A 17090-nucleotide genomic window follows, 5' to 3' on the forward strand; every position below is an offset into this window, starting at 1 on the left:
TATTTAGTATCAGTAAATCTGAGAACTGTCTTCAAATCTCTTTTCATATAAATATTTTCCTACAATTAGAGAAAGTGGGAACTTTCAAAGGAAATGTAGTTTATTGAGCAAAAATAAAATTTTCTATAGTTTACTATGTTAGGTCTAAATTTTCCACAAGGTTTAAATTTTTGTTACCTCACAATCTTTACTTTCAGGTAAATCAGAACAAAATAGCTTGTTTAGGGACTAATTGACTCAAGCAAAAATTTTGGATTTGTTAAAAAAAAGATTTGTAGTTATGCCATCTAACTTTAGTCATCAAAAAATCTGTCACCTAATCTAAAAGAAAGAGCTCTCTCATGTGATGATAGAAAAAGCCAAGACAACTAGTTTAGACTAAATGATTTCCAGATGACTAAAATCTGGGGAGGTGTCTAAGGTCAACCAATGCAGCAAGGACACCTGGAACAACAGGCACCCAAACTATGCTACGTTGAAACAGATTTCAAAGATACCATGTTAAGGTATTAATTAGGGGGGGAAATCTGATTTCTAGTCAGCAGAAGCTATAGTCTGTGCAACTAACTCATGTAATTAGTGTGCAGGGATGCAATCTGAAATACCAACTGGAAAAAGAGAGACAGGAGGGTGCATTCACATAGGAGCAAAGGGATGACAAACATAATAAAATCATTTTATTTGCCTTATTACTGATCTCTGCATTTAGAACTTTGTCCTTCTGAGCCCGGTTTCTCCTTCTGAGGTAGCAGTAAAATCCTGAGCTGGTGTTTGATATGCTGAAGTTAATTTTATATATAAGTATGTGTGTATAGAGATGAGGGAGATTCCATAAAACTCTCAAACGTTTCCACTGCTTCTGGGCGCACTTCTGTGAAAATGCACCACTCTAATATTGCATTGCTGTCAGTAGCTCCTTTAAAAAAAGAGTTCTCAAAAGTACAGCTGCTCTTGTGGCACAGCCAGAGCTTGGATATAAAAGCAACTTTCTAAATCAATTACCCCCAAAACCTCAGGCCTCACAAGCAGCCAACTTCAGGAAAAGGCTTCAGCTTACAGAGGGTGTAATGGCATTCCCCTTACACTGAAAAACCTTGGCTTTGATAATCATAAATTGCAATGTCCAAAGTCACCCTCTGAAAAGTTTCCCTGCTGCCAGAGTACTTTGTGACAGGGACTGTTACCAAACATACCTTAACCTAATTCAACAGCTAGATTTAAAAAGGGAGGCAGTGGTAATAGGGAGTGGGGACCTGGGCCCATACAGTACCAAAAACCTCAACTACTCCCCAGCAGCAAATAAAAATCTATGCATTTGCAAAAGCACAGACACAATGCACTGTGGTGTAGCTCCACATAGTGCATGTCCAGAGTCCCATTGCAAATGGATGTCAAGGACTGGTAGCTGCCTGCAGAAATGAACAGAACATGTTTTGGTCAATGGCAAGAAAAAACAAAGGTGCTTTAGTTTTGGGGAGGGATGAGAAGCCAAACCAGATTAGAATGCAAACTAGGGTGGAAAAGGGACAGCTTACTCCAGATGTGCTAATTTTCCCAGAAAGTCGTCATCATGTACCAGCATCATTCTATCACTTTTATCAGCTATCTGTTCATGGCCATTCAGGGTTTGCCACTGGCAAATCTGAGAGAGTGCTCAGATTTATAAGGGATATAAGAGTTATGTGTAATTGTGGTTTTGTAGCTCAGTCTATATAGCTTTCTGGCCATTGACAACACATTCAGGACAGAAAGACAGTAAAAAGGGATCCACCAAAGGAAAAAAAGTCAAATGAGAGTAACAAACAATTTCTTAGCAGCCTTCCACAGAATAACAGAAAAAGCTGCAATAAAACAACTCTTCTCTTCTCATGGCAGAGATTAACAACAGCTCAGCAACAAACCACGGAAACAACCGAGACAGTTAACAAAGCCAGGAGGAACAGGTCAAACTTGTACTTGGGAAGGTGCCATAAAGCCAAGTAACCAGGTAAGCTTCTGTATTATATTTTAAACTACACTATAGGTAATAAGCCAAGCTAATACTCTGCTTAACTGTGCTGTTACAATCTCAGAATTATGGCCTGGCTGCAGAAACAGTTTCAAAAGAGGCTGGGATGAGAGGGAAAAGTCTTGGTATTTACTGTATTACCCAAATTGTGAAAGTCTCTGTGAGGTAAGTGTATGCAGTTAACAGTGATAATGTATTTTCCAGTTTGTCATTAGTTTTGATTAAATTAGTTGTGGAATTAATCATGAGAAAACACTGACTGCCCTGTTCCTATTGGGAAATGCGAATTTAGGAAACTGATATCCTCAGTCTATATAACACAAATATCCTAGCCTGTGTGGGTTCTTTTGTTGTTCAGGCTCCTCTAGTACCTGGGTCACATGGAGGTGTCTTTGGCACAAATATTTAAGATGAGCTTTTAATGACTTTTTCTATCTTGAATATGAAATTGGAAGTATACAAGTCAAAAAGTGCATTACACACTTACTGAGCCATCCTGTAGCACTTCACCTTTTTTGTAATTAATTTAATAACTCTTTCATTGCTTTTTGTAGTTTTATAATTAATTTCATTAAACAACAGCATGGGATGGGAGAGCATGAGAAGGCAGCTGCACTGGAAGCTGGGTCATGAGCTTCATGGCCCACTGAGAAGGCCATGGAGAGGCGGTGGTGGTGGCTGGCTGGATGCTGGGAAAATCCCTTCGAAAGCCTGTGGGTTTTGGGTGAGGAACTTGGTAGGGCTTTAAGGCTGTTAGGTTCCACACTGTTCTCAGGGCACCAACTCAAGCAGTGTACTAAGGGCTTACTACAAAAATGGAAAACTGCTGCCCCACGGGAAGAGAAAGGGATTGTTCCCTCCTTAAAGCAAACTTCCTTCTCTGCCTTCAGCAGATGCAACAGCCTGTCATCCTTTCTGAAGGTCTTTATCCCACACATACATACTCATCCTCTATCATACAGACTAGTCCTTTATCATATAGACTAGCCCACACATACAGATTAGTCCTACATTTTCATTTCCTCCTGCTTCACAGGCAGGTGAATTTCCCTGAGGCAACTCACTTTTGACGAGATTAAACTAAAACAAAAAACATGGTAATGAATATTAATTATCAAGCAGCTTATTTAAGCTATTTTATATTAGTTTAAAACATATACTATTAAAACTATTTGATGTTAGCTTAAAAAGTCAGTGTGTTGGTTACTCATGCAGGTTAGAACCACCAAGCATCTTTCCATATTAGCAAGTTTTAGTCCCAATACAATCCCTTTTCTCCTTGGATAAATAGACAAATCAAAGGTTTTGAAAGGCATGACAGACGTATTTCTGCAGAAATATGTGTAGCCAGTATTGTGGACTCTGCCAGATAACAGGGGTTTATGACTAGCACGTGTACGAACAGATGGCATAGTCACCCTGTAGAGAGCACAGCACACAGGTAACCCCTGCCAGGAGAGGATGACTGGACATTGGCAGTCTTCCATACATAAGCATAAGCGTTTTTATAAGAAGTTTGCATGCTGAAATTTCTCAGGTAAATATTACAGCAAATAAGCAGAATGAAGAATTTTAGAAGTCTATAAAACAGTTGCTCAAATTCCTACTTATTTCTATTTTTTTTTGTGAATTTTTAAATGTCTGCACCCCAAAAATGTTTTTAAGAGATTATCGGAAGTCAGACATGAATTTCCAATAAAATAAAATGCAACGTGGGCATTCTTTATATATTTTTTTCCTGTAAGAATTCATCTCTGTGTCGCAACAAGTCCCACAAAAATCCAAACTTTAGAGAAAGGTACTTATGATCTTTCCTTAAAAAAATAAAACTCAGTTAGCCCTAATTTTTATTTCAAGAAAACAGTAAGGCTAAAATAAATTCTACAAATATAATCATAGTATTTATTGCACTGGAATCACAGAGCTGGGTGGGAACTCAGGGGATAGTCAAGTCATGCCATGTTTAGCATGCTAAGCCAGTTTGAGTCAGGTCAGTATTTGATTGAAAGCTTTGGGTTTTTATTTGCTTCCTTTAAGACTATGTTTTGGATGCATTGCACCCTGTAAACTTGCTAAGGAATATGTTTTCTGGGACTCTTACTTTTAAAGCAGCCTGGGGACACTCTCAGTTGTGGGCACATCACTAAAGAATTTCAAGGAAAAAGATCTCTTCATTTGCATTTTGTACAATTACTTGCACAGGATCATTTCTTTTTAAGACCCTTAGTACTGACAGTAGGCAGTGAACTTGGGAGATTAATATTAGCATCTGGAAGTCCTGATTCTCAGTTCACAGTAATGAACACTGGCCTATACTCTTGGAGTCCCCCTGACACCTACTATGCCTCACATTTTTAGTAGTGAACAAAGTGCACAGCTAAGAATTTATTATTTTTTTTTTTTACATGGGGAAATGAGGCACCTCTGTTACAATTGAAATATAGCCAGGGTCATGACTTCTGGTACAACAGGGAACAAAAGAAAACTACATAGCAACAGTATGTTTGGGATAGTTTCCCAGCCAGTGTATGCCAAGCCCCCTCCCTCGCCCCCCGAGAACCCACCTATTCCTTGCAGCGCTCCAGCTATCATGCTCAAACACCATTCTCTGCTCACTCTGTGTTTGCTCTGTACTGTATGGTTCGGTATTGTACCGGCTGTGCCTTTAGACTGTAAGCTCCTCGGGACAGGGACCTGTTATGTGTTTGGCACACTTCACCTATTGTACAGCGCCGTGTACTCCAGCGCTATATAAATAATAAATAAAAAATAATAATTGTATCTCCAGCTGTTTCCTCCAAAATTTTTCCTAGGTGGCAACATAAAAATTATATTCTTCATCTCCTTTCCCTAAATTTTTGTTTCTTACTTCCAATATAGGGATGGCTCAGTGATTTCAGGAAAATGTAGCTCAAGCTTTTTGTTAACAGAGGAGACACGTGGCTTGCTATTTGCAAGGGCAAGAGAGCTCTAGGTAGTGCGAAAGGGCAGGGTCCTAGTTGCACCTTCACTTACAAAGCAGCCAGTATAGCTTGGGAGCTATGTAAAAGTTAATTTAGAAGCTCAGTTTGCTGTGACGTGCCATTTCCAAAGGTCATGACTAATGATTAGTTGGCAAGATACTCACTGCACGGATGAGTACAAGTACATTAGTAAACCATCCCTGCATGCCTACTCAGGGGAACTATGCAGGATGCAGCTAGGTGACATGAGCGTCTCAGTCTCCAAAATCACCGCATGAACATCTAAAATACTCTAGTCCTGAGCTAGGTAAGGGAGTACATTACTGAAAGCTGAGGATGATTAATCAAGGTCTATTCACTGGTTAGTGACTTTTTGTGGTTATTATAGTGGGCAAACGTTGACCTGAAGCAGGATATTGTGAAAAAAATGCCACACAATTAGCATAAAACATGTACCAAAGGCAGGCTGAAGGAATAGGGTGGGGAAGAGGGAAAGAAGGTAGAACAACATTTAGACTTCTTGTAACAGTGCCTTGTCTTCCATTAGGTTAACTATGGTTCAGTGACGTTGCCTATCCTAAATCTTGATTATGATGAAGTCCCAGTTAGGGCCAACATCGAATAATAAAGGCTTACAGCAAATTGTCACTAGTAGAGTGCAAACCTTTAGGAAAATAGGCTGGCCAATCACATAATTAAACACTGGCCCTCTGAATATATATTTTACGATTTCAAATAGTTGTAATCTCCCAAATGATTCGACAACATTGAGTTGTTAAAAATGTATTTTTTTTTATGTTAAAAATTCCTTGCAATGCAGATGTCTATTAGCAACATGGAATAGTATACTGTACATCTGCAGCCAAAAAAACTGAACCACTTTGCACTGAAGTTTTCCAAAATATAAAGCTCTGTTCAGAAGCAAGCACCACTAGACAGACATGTCACAACACTGCGTTACAAGATGCATCACCCACTCACTGTAGTAGGCCCTAAGTCCTACCCCTAAATTTTAATACTTTCGGTTCCATATACGTTGTAACCTTCTCTATAAGTTGCTAAATTCTGGGTATTCTGCGAGGAAGTTGGGTTAAAAGTCTGTGCACTCTTTGCCACCTTCATTCGTTTCGCCTCTGCCCTGGACTTGTAACAGAACTCTATCAAAGCCACCAGCATTGCCAAGCCCAAGCCTCCAACCAGAATGTAGAAGACTCCAGCAACGTTGCTGAGACTCAAGGCACTCGTCTTGTCCTGGGGAAACAGAAGCGACACAGTTAACCCCGGAAAACAGACCCCCAGGAGCACAAGCTACATGTTAAAACATTGGAAAAAGAAATAAATAACAATATTTCACTGAAATTAAATGACGGTTGTTTACATACTTCTCACAAAATTTGACCTATCTGGATCTATAAAATATATTTTAAGTGCCTAGTTTTCCTGGTCTGCATAAAAAATATTATATTGCCAACATACCAGGATGTTATTGCTTGCTTACTGCAAAGCATTACTTCCACTAAGTGGAGAATTACACAATGACATGTCTAGCTCACTTTAGGGGACATTTTAGCACTGATATGAAACTGCATTTATGTAAAGATCTTTAAAAGCCTTGGAATCCAGAAATCCATTTATATCAGACAAGACTTTGCTTGATCTTTACAAAAACAGTAATTGTACTTGTGGTAGGCATTGCTGTTAATTTAAAAGATCCAGACTGATTTTCTGATACTTAAATGACAGGTGAAAATAACATGTGAGGCTTAAGTTATTTCTTTGAACAAACACTTCCTTTGAAAGTGCACACTGTACCATAGACATCGTGATATATTTGCCTCTTACCAATTATTGTATTTTGTTTCTATGTTATTATAGATACAGTTCTGGAACATGCCCATGGACTACTAAGGCTCAGTAACAGTATAATTTTAAATAGCAGTTTGTGAAATCTTATACATTATTCATAATTTGGACAACAGTGAGAACTTTCTTTAGCAAATTATTAAATATACAACATTTTATAAACGAACACCTTCTTGGAGGTATGATAGTAAATAACTATTCTACATTTCTCTATACTTCACTGCTTAGTTATGAATTGTATTTTTTGATTTGAAATCCACGTGCATTTTTAGCACAGTTCTCAAGGAACTCTTTCAGGATTGACTTCCGTATACTACATCGTGTGCCTTAAGATACTTATAAAGCTTTATTCTTATGCAGACTATATAATCTTTACCTAAAGTAAGGAGAGTACTTCCAACTGTAATCTCTATGAAATTTTAACTTATGAAGAATGCAAAATATTTGGATGTTTAATTTAAAGAGGCACTATTTATTGTGTAATCAGTAGATTAGCACAGAAACAATTCCCATGGACGTACAAGAGGAGTTTGGGGCTTATAGCCGGGTTCTGCTTTGTCTGTCTCTTTTTACCTGGCTAAGAGGACTCTGAATATCTTGGAGGTGACTGTGTTCCTCCAGTGGCAATTGCTAACGTGGTGCTTGCAAACAAGGAGGAGGCAGGACTGAGAAAGACCTGACCTAACATACATGGTGGGTTGAAGCTTTGTCAGCTGTCATTTACAGGTACTCTGCCATCTTCTTAACTGGTTTTCACTCCTTTCTCCAAAGCATTTGCCAGAAAAAGCAAAATGTGTTTGAAGTTTGTTTCCCAGGCTAATTTTACCTGCTCTCCATCAGGGTAACTCTCAGGGCACGCAGGCAGCAAGCAGTCACTGCCCATCACACTTTCCTTTTAGCTCTGAACAGCACAGGCTGGCATGGAGACAGGCACTGTGAAGAAATTTCAGACTCCCTGAATACAGGGCTGGCACTGACTCTGGTGCTTCCTAGCCATCAGAAAATACCTGCTTCTGTGTTTGTCCCCAAACAGAAATAGAGAAGGCTCCACTCCCTGGAGCTGTGAGGATTACTGTTTGGGAATGGACTAGGGTAAACACCGGAAGCTGTAGAAAGCTATTAATTATCAAAGCCTTTCACTTCAAAGCTCCAGTTAGCTCCTCAGGGAGCCAGGGACCTTCCCAAAGGCAGACAGGCGCAGCCACTCTGGGTCAGCGATGAAAGGAAAACCTTCTCGCTAGTGTTTCTCCTCTTCAGAAAACTGCTGAGGGAGGCCAGCTCCAAAATGAGAAGGTGTGAAGGGACACTTTCTAGGCAGTCAATGGGGAAAGTCCATTCTCCCTAGGCAGAAAGGAAACAACTAACCCAACCTGCCTCCCCCAAAACCAAAAAACTGCCTTGTCACTCTTCAACAGATGCCCTGAATATGCAGGATGATGTTTGATGATTTATACTACTGACGACTTTAAAAAGCAATAGTGCTTCTTTAAATTAAAGTGTGACTCCCATCAAGATGGGGTGAAGCTGATTCGTTCTGTGTCTACAGCTGCTTATTTTATTTCTAAGTCATTTTGTTTATTACTTCCTTTACTGCTTTGTGAACACGACAGTAGGTCCCGAACTGCAGCGACTGACCTTACTTCCAGAGTCCTTGGGTCCACATTCACCTTTATCGTACCACCATTTGTTTTTCAGCTTGTCTAAGACGCCTGCCTCACTGAGTTTCAAAACGGCAAGGTTTACAGGAGTTCTTCACGTGGAAAATAACATAAATAACATTATATATGTTATTTTATGTTATTCAAGTAAAACTACATAGAATCGCATTGCAAAGTGACAGAGCAGAGGCCACAGTGGGTGCTATGTCATGTACTGTTGGCCCAGGTTTAGAGACAGACATATGACCGGGACCTGCTCCATCGCTTTAGGTAACAGGCACATACTGCTGGGGAAGATTTGTAAATAAATAGTATGCAATTACTGTGAACCCAAAACTATTGGCTTAGACATATTAACAACATACCCTGCAGAGACATATAGAATACAACTGGATATATGATTTAAGAAACATTAATTTGTGTTCCTTGCTTTCAATCTATTTTTAGTTTGTATGGATACAAACTAATAATATGACTTGGCTACAGCTATTTCATTTACTGCCCTCAAAATTATCCTGGCAAGAGAAAGGTGATGCTTCGTGCAGTTTGCTGCCTATAACCACTTGGCATAGACCTGTAATCAGGAGGTCTGCAAGCAGAGAACTTAGGGGGAGAGCTGCAATGCCCTTGTCCTCAGCTAAGAAGAGCATGGCAGTCAATCTTTCATTTTCATTTCCTGTTTCAACACTGTTTTCAAATTCAAATTTTTTCCTTAAATCTCACTTATTCATGTAAGTCTTTCAAGGGTCCCAGGCTGATGATAGATTACTACTTGGAATATCTTCTCTGAGTAGTGGTATTTGCTGTGGGTGACATAAGAGAGTTTAATATTGAGATGAAACCTAATCTGATGCCTCAAAGTCATGAACCGCTATGGGTTTACACTGAAGTTACTTAAACTGAGTGAATAATCAGTGGTAATGTCCCACTTCATGCAGTTGTTCCAGTTTATTTTCTAAAAAGCTATGAAATTATTAACAGACTTATTCTATGTACTTTCCACTTCGAATCATTGACTGTCCAGTTCTTAATGTGGTAAGCATATGGGTATCTATTTATGTGCAGGTGTGCATGAAAATACAATATACATCAGAGAAGGAGGTAGATAAACAGAAATGGCATGTGATAGATAGCCTTCTAGTGAAGTTATATGACATAGGACCTGATCCTGTGTGTGCCAGCAGATTCCTATGGGAAAATTAATCTCTCATAATACACCATAATCCATGCACTGCTAATATGTTAACTCATGAATTCAAGGCTTAATAAAGAAATAACCAGTGCAAGCATTAATTAATATAGTGTAACTGAACCTACTAAAATAGTTACTATGAAAGAGAAAACGGGCTTGTTACACTCTACAAGTGGTTTAACTGGACATCCCCAAATGCTTATGTATTAATATATTTGTGCATGTTTGTGTATATATATATTTAATACACAAATAACAGCTCCTGAACCTCATATGCTACTCTTTTCATACATCTGATTACTCTTTGCATATATACATAAAGGGGAGGATTCACCTCACCTCAGTTTTTTCACCCGAAAGTTATGCCCCAAGCTTTGGCTGCCTGTCTAGGCCTCCCTGCAGTTAAGAGACAAAGATAGGTACCTCCAAAAGGTGGGCTGAGGTACAAGTTTTAACAAAGGATGAAGCATGCTGTTGAGATGCCCATCTCTTTTCATTTACTACTGAGGAAGCCTTGGTGCCTTGGAGAAATGACAATTTTTGACAGCTACAGTTGTCAGCTACAGTTGGGTGAGAGGATTCCCAGGTACTCTAAAGTGATCCCTTTAAGTAAATGAAATGCTTCATCCATTTTTCAAATCCCACACATTTAATTCTTATGGAATACTCTGCTTCTAGAACAGAAAATGCCTACTTCTTGATCTTTTTCAGTATTCAAACTTACATTTTGTCTTCAGGCTTCCTGGCAGCAGGTTGTGCAGGTTGATAGTGGAATATCAAAGTCCCACAGCTATGAAATGAGTGGGTAGCAGTTTGGGATGCTGGCAAGTTGCCTGTCAACATGATTCTCCGTTTGCTTCTAGTACAAGTGCAAAATACTTAATATTATTTGGATAGCTGTCATCTGTAACTTATGCATTGGCACTGAGCCACATTTCGGTGCTCCTAAATCCCAGCAGTGTAATGGGACTGGTTATGACAAAGATAAGGGACATCTAGGTACTGTTTTCACATAGAAAATCAGAAGCCTGTGGAGTTGTTGCAGATTAAACTGATTAAAGTGATAATTAGGACTTGACATGAACTATCAAGACCAGCAGCAAGCTGGGACAAGTCAGAAAACAGACGTCTCCCAGTCCTTTGCTTGTTTTTTTTTAAGCACTAACAGTTTAGGTATATAAAGCCTGATAAAGGCAGGGATTTTTTCTTCTTTGCAGCTGTAGTTCCTTTAATGTCATCCTTTCTGCATTGTCTCTGTGAGGAAGCTCTCAGGTTTTCCTTTGGGAAAAGCAATCAATTTCATGCTTAAAACTGCCACGCTATCCTCAATATATAACTGAACGCAATGGCAATGGCTGGCAGAGATGAGGCACTTCCCACTTTTCACTGAAATACAGCCAGTGATGTGTCCGAGGCTAGGCCCTTGTTTTTCCTCTCCACTATTTTTGCTGAAACACCTTCTGAATTAAGGTGCTGAACAAGCTCAGGGAAACCTGGCCTCTGCCCCTCACTTTCTCACCTGCCCTAGTGAGGCTGTGTGAATGGGACATGACGTTTCCTTTACATCTCCCCTCAGCCAGTCCTAGTTGTGACGAGGGAGAATCACTCTGAGCTAAATTTAAAATTAAATTTAAAAATATTTTAAATATATTTACACTTTCAGAACAGGGCTTTTGTCCCACTTTAAATCAGCCAGCTGCAATGGGAAATGTACATGGTCCAATACGAGAAGCCCAGACTGAGGGGCTGCAGAGTGGAAAAGGAAGATTTTTGCTTATGCTTTTCAGAATAGCAACATATATACCTGTTTGCAGTCACAGTAAGTGACTGCAGGTGTATTAAGTTTTCATGTATTTTAGCCTTTGTTCTGTTTGTTTGGTTTTTTTGATTGCAGTAGGAGATTTTTCAACAGCTCCTATGGAAGATGAATGCCTAGATCACCTTGGCTTTCAGGGCAAGTCGCTTATCTAGGCATCTTTCCTTTCTTTGAAAATATCCTCTCCAAATAAGCATCATTTTGACCGTGTCAGTTACAAACTCAGAGACTACAACTTGTTACTACACTGCTTACACAATCAGTTGCTGAATAGTCCCACTGATATTAAAGGGAGCAGAAACTAGAAATCAGTATGGTCTGCTGCACATGAGCAAGAACAATGTACTTAAGTCATATACAGAGGATAAATCCAGCATTTAGAATTAAATTTCCCATCAAGTTCAGTCTTGTATACTTAACATTACAATGGAAAATGACTACAGATTTGGGTTTTTTTTCAAGTTGTTTAGTGATCCCTGAATTACTAATGTTGGGCTAAATCTTCAGCTAAACTGTCAGAGTTTGTGAAAATCCATGTAGTTTTTCCAATGTACAGCTGCCGAGAATCTCCATTGTCATATATAAACAGGATCCACCTGCCTCGAATTCATGTAAGGATAATATATGAGAAATAATAACTAAAAGTACCCTTTATATATGGAGAAAAATTTGTCCCATGTAGCCACAGTGCAAAAGTGTTGTGTGACAGCACAGGAGACCCTGTTCTTCACCCACGTGCTGAAGGCAGTGGTGGCACAGCCCGACCTGGGCATAGGGACACTGGTTTTCTATGTTTTCATCATGTTCTCAGCCCTTCTAACTCCTCTCTCAGCTTCTTACTCATTTCCTCCTATCCTGTCATCAGTCACTTGCTTTTGGAAGGGCTAGTTTTTAAGAGCCTCGGGCTGGATCTTGTGCCAGCAACATCAGCAAAATCAGAGTGCTTTAAAATGGCATTAATGAAGTTCTGAGTTAGTTGTGTTCAGGACAATGAACGGGCAACTATGGCATTTAAATTACAGTACTGAGCAATTCTGAAACCAATACAGAATTTAGGTAGACAGGGATTTTAAAAATGCAATCACAAGTATGCTTTAGGAGCATTTTTACCCACTCATGATTGAGCCATTAATTAAGTGTAAGGTCAGTCTCATCCGCTGAATGAAAAACAAGGGCCACTGTGTTCTCCTGAGGGCTGCCAGCAGAGACTGGAGGAGAGCTCCATCAGCACAGCTTCCTTCCACTCACTCTTTTATAAAAACTGTGGAGCAGAAACTGTTTAAATACCTTCCCATGCATCACATGAAATGATGATGGCATACAGTTAGGATCTTAGGTAATACTTTCAAAAGCACTCAAATGACTTGGGGACCTCAGATTTGTCTTCAAACACAACTTAATTACTGAGGTCACTAACCCACAGGTGGTTCACACAGGTCAGCTCTCTGAACTGTCTGTCTGAATTTTGGAAGATTGTTCTTAAAGGGAACAATAAATGGGGAGGCTAGAGATAACCTTTTAAGAGCACAGAATGGAGGTAGGAGAAATCTTGTTTTAGAGAGCAACACAAACCTTTGGAGAACTGCTGAGCTCTCATGAAACTCCCCAATTTCTGTAGTCCTCTGTACTATCATGAAGGGTTATTCTGGGTCTAGACTCTCGTATTCAGACTAGTGAATCTCAAATAGTAACAACACAGTTATCAGTCAAGTCTCAGGTGCTATATTTCTTTCAGGAGAAGAGGATTTTCTCATTCTCATTCATGACAGTAGGAAGCCCTGTAATCTGGACTGGAGCTGCTAACAAAGCTTAAGGTTTGTTCTTTTTAAATTCATACAATGAAAAGAACCATTAGCTAATAATGCTTACGAGCTTAGTTCAGGACTTATTGATAGCTCTCAGGTTTACAACAACAGTGCATGATGTCCTGGTTATTCCACTAATGATCATTTGATAACATAAAAAATTAAAATATTTAGAGCGCCATTAATTCAATAGAAAGGGTCTTATTGACTTTAATTGATCAGATCCTACAAGACTGTTCCTGAACAAGGAAATGGATTTTGTAGATGATAAATGACTAACTCTTTGGGGAGTCAAAGTAGCTGTAGGTTAAAAAACAAGACCAGATGCTGTTGCAATGCAGAATTTGAGAAGCATGGTAATGCCTGCTGATCTGTGTGATGTGCCTGGTTCTACTGAAGATGAGCAGTGCAGGTGCATGATAGACCTGGGGCTTCCCAGGAGCACTGGTACTGCCTACTCACTCAGCTGTGCCTGGGAAAAAGTGTGGCAAGAAACAGGCCTGAGGTCAGAGGAATGCTCCTGGCAGGCTGTATATAGTCCTAGGACCACAGGTCGAGCTCCATCACGTTCTCCACCCTTTGCTAATGCTTCCTTGCTCACCATATTTTCTATTGCATCCTGAACTGCCTGTGTCACCTATTGCTCATTTCCATTGGCAATGTGTTCCTTCCTCCCTCCTGCATTCACAGATCCTCCCTGTTTCTCCAAGGACTGTACTCCTTGCCTTTCTTTTCTACTTTTTTCCCCCACTCCTATTTCTGTCACTTGCCATCACACCAAACTTGCTCCTTCAGCACTTCCAGACATTTCCCTGGTGAAGCCCATCCCATCCCTCTACCCTGAGCTACTCCCTTTTCCTGCTTTGTGACTCAAAGCGCCAGTGGCTGGTAATCAGGGAAAGTAAGTTAAAAGCATCCTTAGTTTGCTACCTAGCTTTTATCTCATCTTTCAGCCACAGCAGGTTTGTGAGGAGTGTATTCTAAGAAAATGGAGGTATTTTAATGATGTGACTCCCTGCCTATGACATTTAAAAAAAAAATAAATAAACACCCCTCCCTCAATAATGCATAAGTTCAGACTTGGGTGAAGCACATAATAGCAGCAACGTGGGAGATTTATGGTTCCCTTGTCTACTTTCTTACAAGAAGTTGGTGTCTGTTCCACCTGCAGGTAAGTGCTATCAGGTCTAATACGCCTAAGCACTTTGGAAGAGAAAATAGAGACCATTTTTGAAACTGTGACTGCTGGCGAGCAGAATGGTGGGTGGGAAATAGGTAGAGCAGCAGGATCAAAGGCAAAGTGAAAAGGATTAGGAGACTGGTTCTGGGTGAGTGCAGAACAGCCCAAGGGATGGTCCCTGAGGCCAGGACACAGCATGAAAGAGCAGGAGGACTAAAGAAGGAGAGAAAATAGTAAGAAAAAATACATGTAGGCAGCTGTGAAGAAAGCTACATAAACTGTGTATGACAAATCAGTCGAATTTCATCATCTATATCTGACTAGCTCTGTGCCTGCACAGATACCTGTGCAGCAGCATTCTCTTATATATTGTTCACACACAAGCACATAAATAAATATTATTACATGCTGCCTGGCACGGAAGGGGTATTTTTAATATCTTCATCCTCCCCCACTTTGCCATCTTCCACTTCCACATCTTTGCTTCTTTTCAGCACAAGGCAGTTTCCCAAAAGGAAGCTGTGAGGAGGCAAGGAAGTAGTGGCACTGGCCATATGGAAGATACAGAAATGCAGGAAGAATAAGGAGCTGTTGTCACCTCAGCCTAAAATTCAGTCTAGAATTCCTGTCTGATAAATTCTGCCTAGTGAACCACCACGAATTTCAGTTTGGTGGTAAGATATCAGGAAATGTCAACATGAAGATATTTTAGCTGAAACTTGTCCTATTTTGGATACTCATGTGAAAATTGTAATTTGTACCAGTATTGTTTGTGTCAATAGTGGATCCCTGAGCCTGGACCATGCATTAGATTACTGCTAGGAGGCAGTCACATCGATTTTCACCCTTTTCCTCTACTGTCACTGAAAAATATTCGGGTATTTGCTCCTGAAGGTTTCAAACTGCTTGTTCACAAGAGCAAGCTTGGAAAAGGCTCATCACGATTTCAGAAGATGCAGGTTTCTGAAAACTGGTGATAGATCTCACAGCAGAGACTGTTTATGAGTTCCCCTTGGGGTGCTTAAACAAATGCAAATATTTTTGCTTTGACAGTAATTGCATACACCTAGATTTCAACTGCAGGTACCAGCAGTGCTATGCTACTGGTGAAGCTGTTTTGTTGCAGGTAAAACCCCAGCAGATGCACCAATTACTTTACATACTGTTTACCCGCTTTTGGTGACATTGAGGCTAACCTTGGAGTCACCTCCCCCGCTGCCACATTCTCCTTTGTCGTACCACCATTTGTTTTTCAATTTGTCCAAGAGGCCTTGTTCATTCAGTTTTAAAACTGCGAGGTTAACAGCATTTCTTGAAACGATAAAACATATTTTGTAAGAAACTGCACAGCTGTTAAGATGTTAGAAGGAATGAGGACTTAAGCTGTTTATAAGCTTGATCCACACACTAAATAAACCTCTCATTTCCATATTTCAAAGCCCTTGGCAGCACAAATAATTGTGGTTACTTTCAAATGTGAAAAATGTGTTTCCAGTGTAGAAATTATTTTCAGAATGGCTTCGATTTTAACCAGAAAATTCTATCAACCAACCAAAACTATTTTTGCAAAATGATGATAAAACTCTGCCTGGAATTATAAACGATTAACACAGATTTATTTGAATCTATATTTAGAATATGTTTAGTGTGGGCCCAGGCTGATTTTTCAAGCAGATGGGAAAATGTATTCCCATATACTCAAGAGGCAAGATTCAGACGGCCTATGCTAGACGCTGCCAGTCACTGTGTCACATACAGTTTTGACATGCAGCACTTTAGAGTGATCCCGCACAAGCTGTGGGCTAAGGTTCCAGAAACAGGCAGGGTGACGTAGAGCTGAAGAGGAGGGCTAACAGCTCGCACGCTGACTATGATGCTGTCTAGAGCCAGTCAATAGAAAACAACGCACAAAGAGGTGCGAGGAGTCCTGCCCATCTGAAGCTTCCTCACCTGCTGTAGGCACATCCGTACATTTGGGATGCAGGCTCTAGAGTCCTGCTCCCTGTGCACAGCAAAGGCTTAGCTGAAATGCAAGACTTGGGGTCTAGCTTAGTGCCATGGCTCCAGGGACTGCCCTGCTATCCTGGGAGGGCAGCCTGTCTCTCAGCCCAAAGGGCACCTGTGGTGTGCGGAGGAAGGTGGCAGTGGAGGGCATCCTCTCTGGGGAAACCTGGGGACAGTGCAGCCAAGCAGAAGCTCAAGCGCTGGGAAGACCAAACCCAGCCCATTCGCTGGGTGCTGAGATACAAGCCAGTAGTTGGGATGCCCTGAGGACTTTTCCCTGGAGGGTTTATACATATCGTGCTGTCACTGGAGGAAGGACAAATCCTTCATTGCTAGCAGCACAGTAGCATAGGCACAACAGCCTGAAAGGGGTTCCGTGAACCTGGTGTCCTCCATCTCATGTTTAAGTGCTCTTTTTTCAGATGAGAGAAATACCCGACAGAGACTTTGGATCTGTGCAGGCTGAGGGGGGTTGCCAACACGAAGGCTAAAGCACAGAATCACTGCTCCTGTATGAACTCAAGGCTGCTGGGAGTGCACTGAAATTCAGGCAAGAAAGGGACACAGCTGGTCCTAGGATGAGGTTGCTTCCGTGCATGCT

General features: G+C 40.5%; 1 protein-coding gene across 2 annotated transcripts in view; it reads right to left on the reverse strand.

Moving 5' to 3' along the window:
• GRIA4 (glutamate ionotropic receptor AMPA type subunit 4) overlaps positions 1-17090 on the reverse strand; it is a 240424-nt gene that overhangs the window by 1624 nt on the left and 221710 nt on the right. Inside the window, exons 14-15 of one of the 2 annotated variants that reach the window (XM_075050019.1) lie at positions 8470-8584; positions 6088-6222 (exon numbers count right to left, since the gene is read on the reverse strand). In XM_075050019.1, coding sequence (XP_074906120.1) covers positions 6088-6222; positions 8470-8584 — 250 coding nt within the window. Of the gene's footprint in view, positions 1-6087; positions 6223-8469; positions 8585-15681; positions 15797-17090 lie in introns of both variants that reach the window. The other variant, XM_075050020.1, reaches the window with a different exon arrangement.

This window comes from Buteo buteo, chromosome 18 (assembly GCF_964188355.1).
Source record: "Buteo buteo chromosome 18, bButBut1.hap1.1, whole genome shotgun sequence".
Taxonomy (NCBI): Eukaryota; Metazoa; Chordata; class Aves; order Accipitriformes; family Accipitridae; genus Buteo; species Buteo buteo.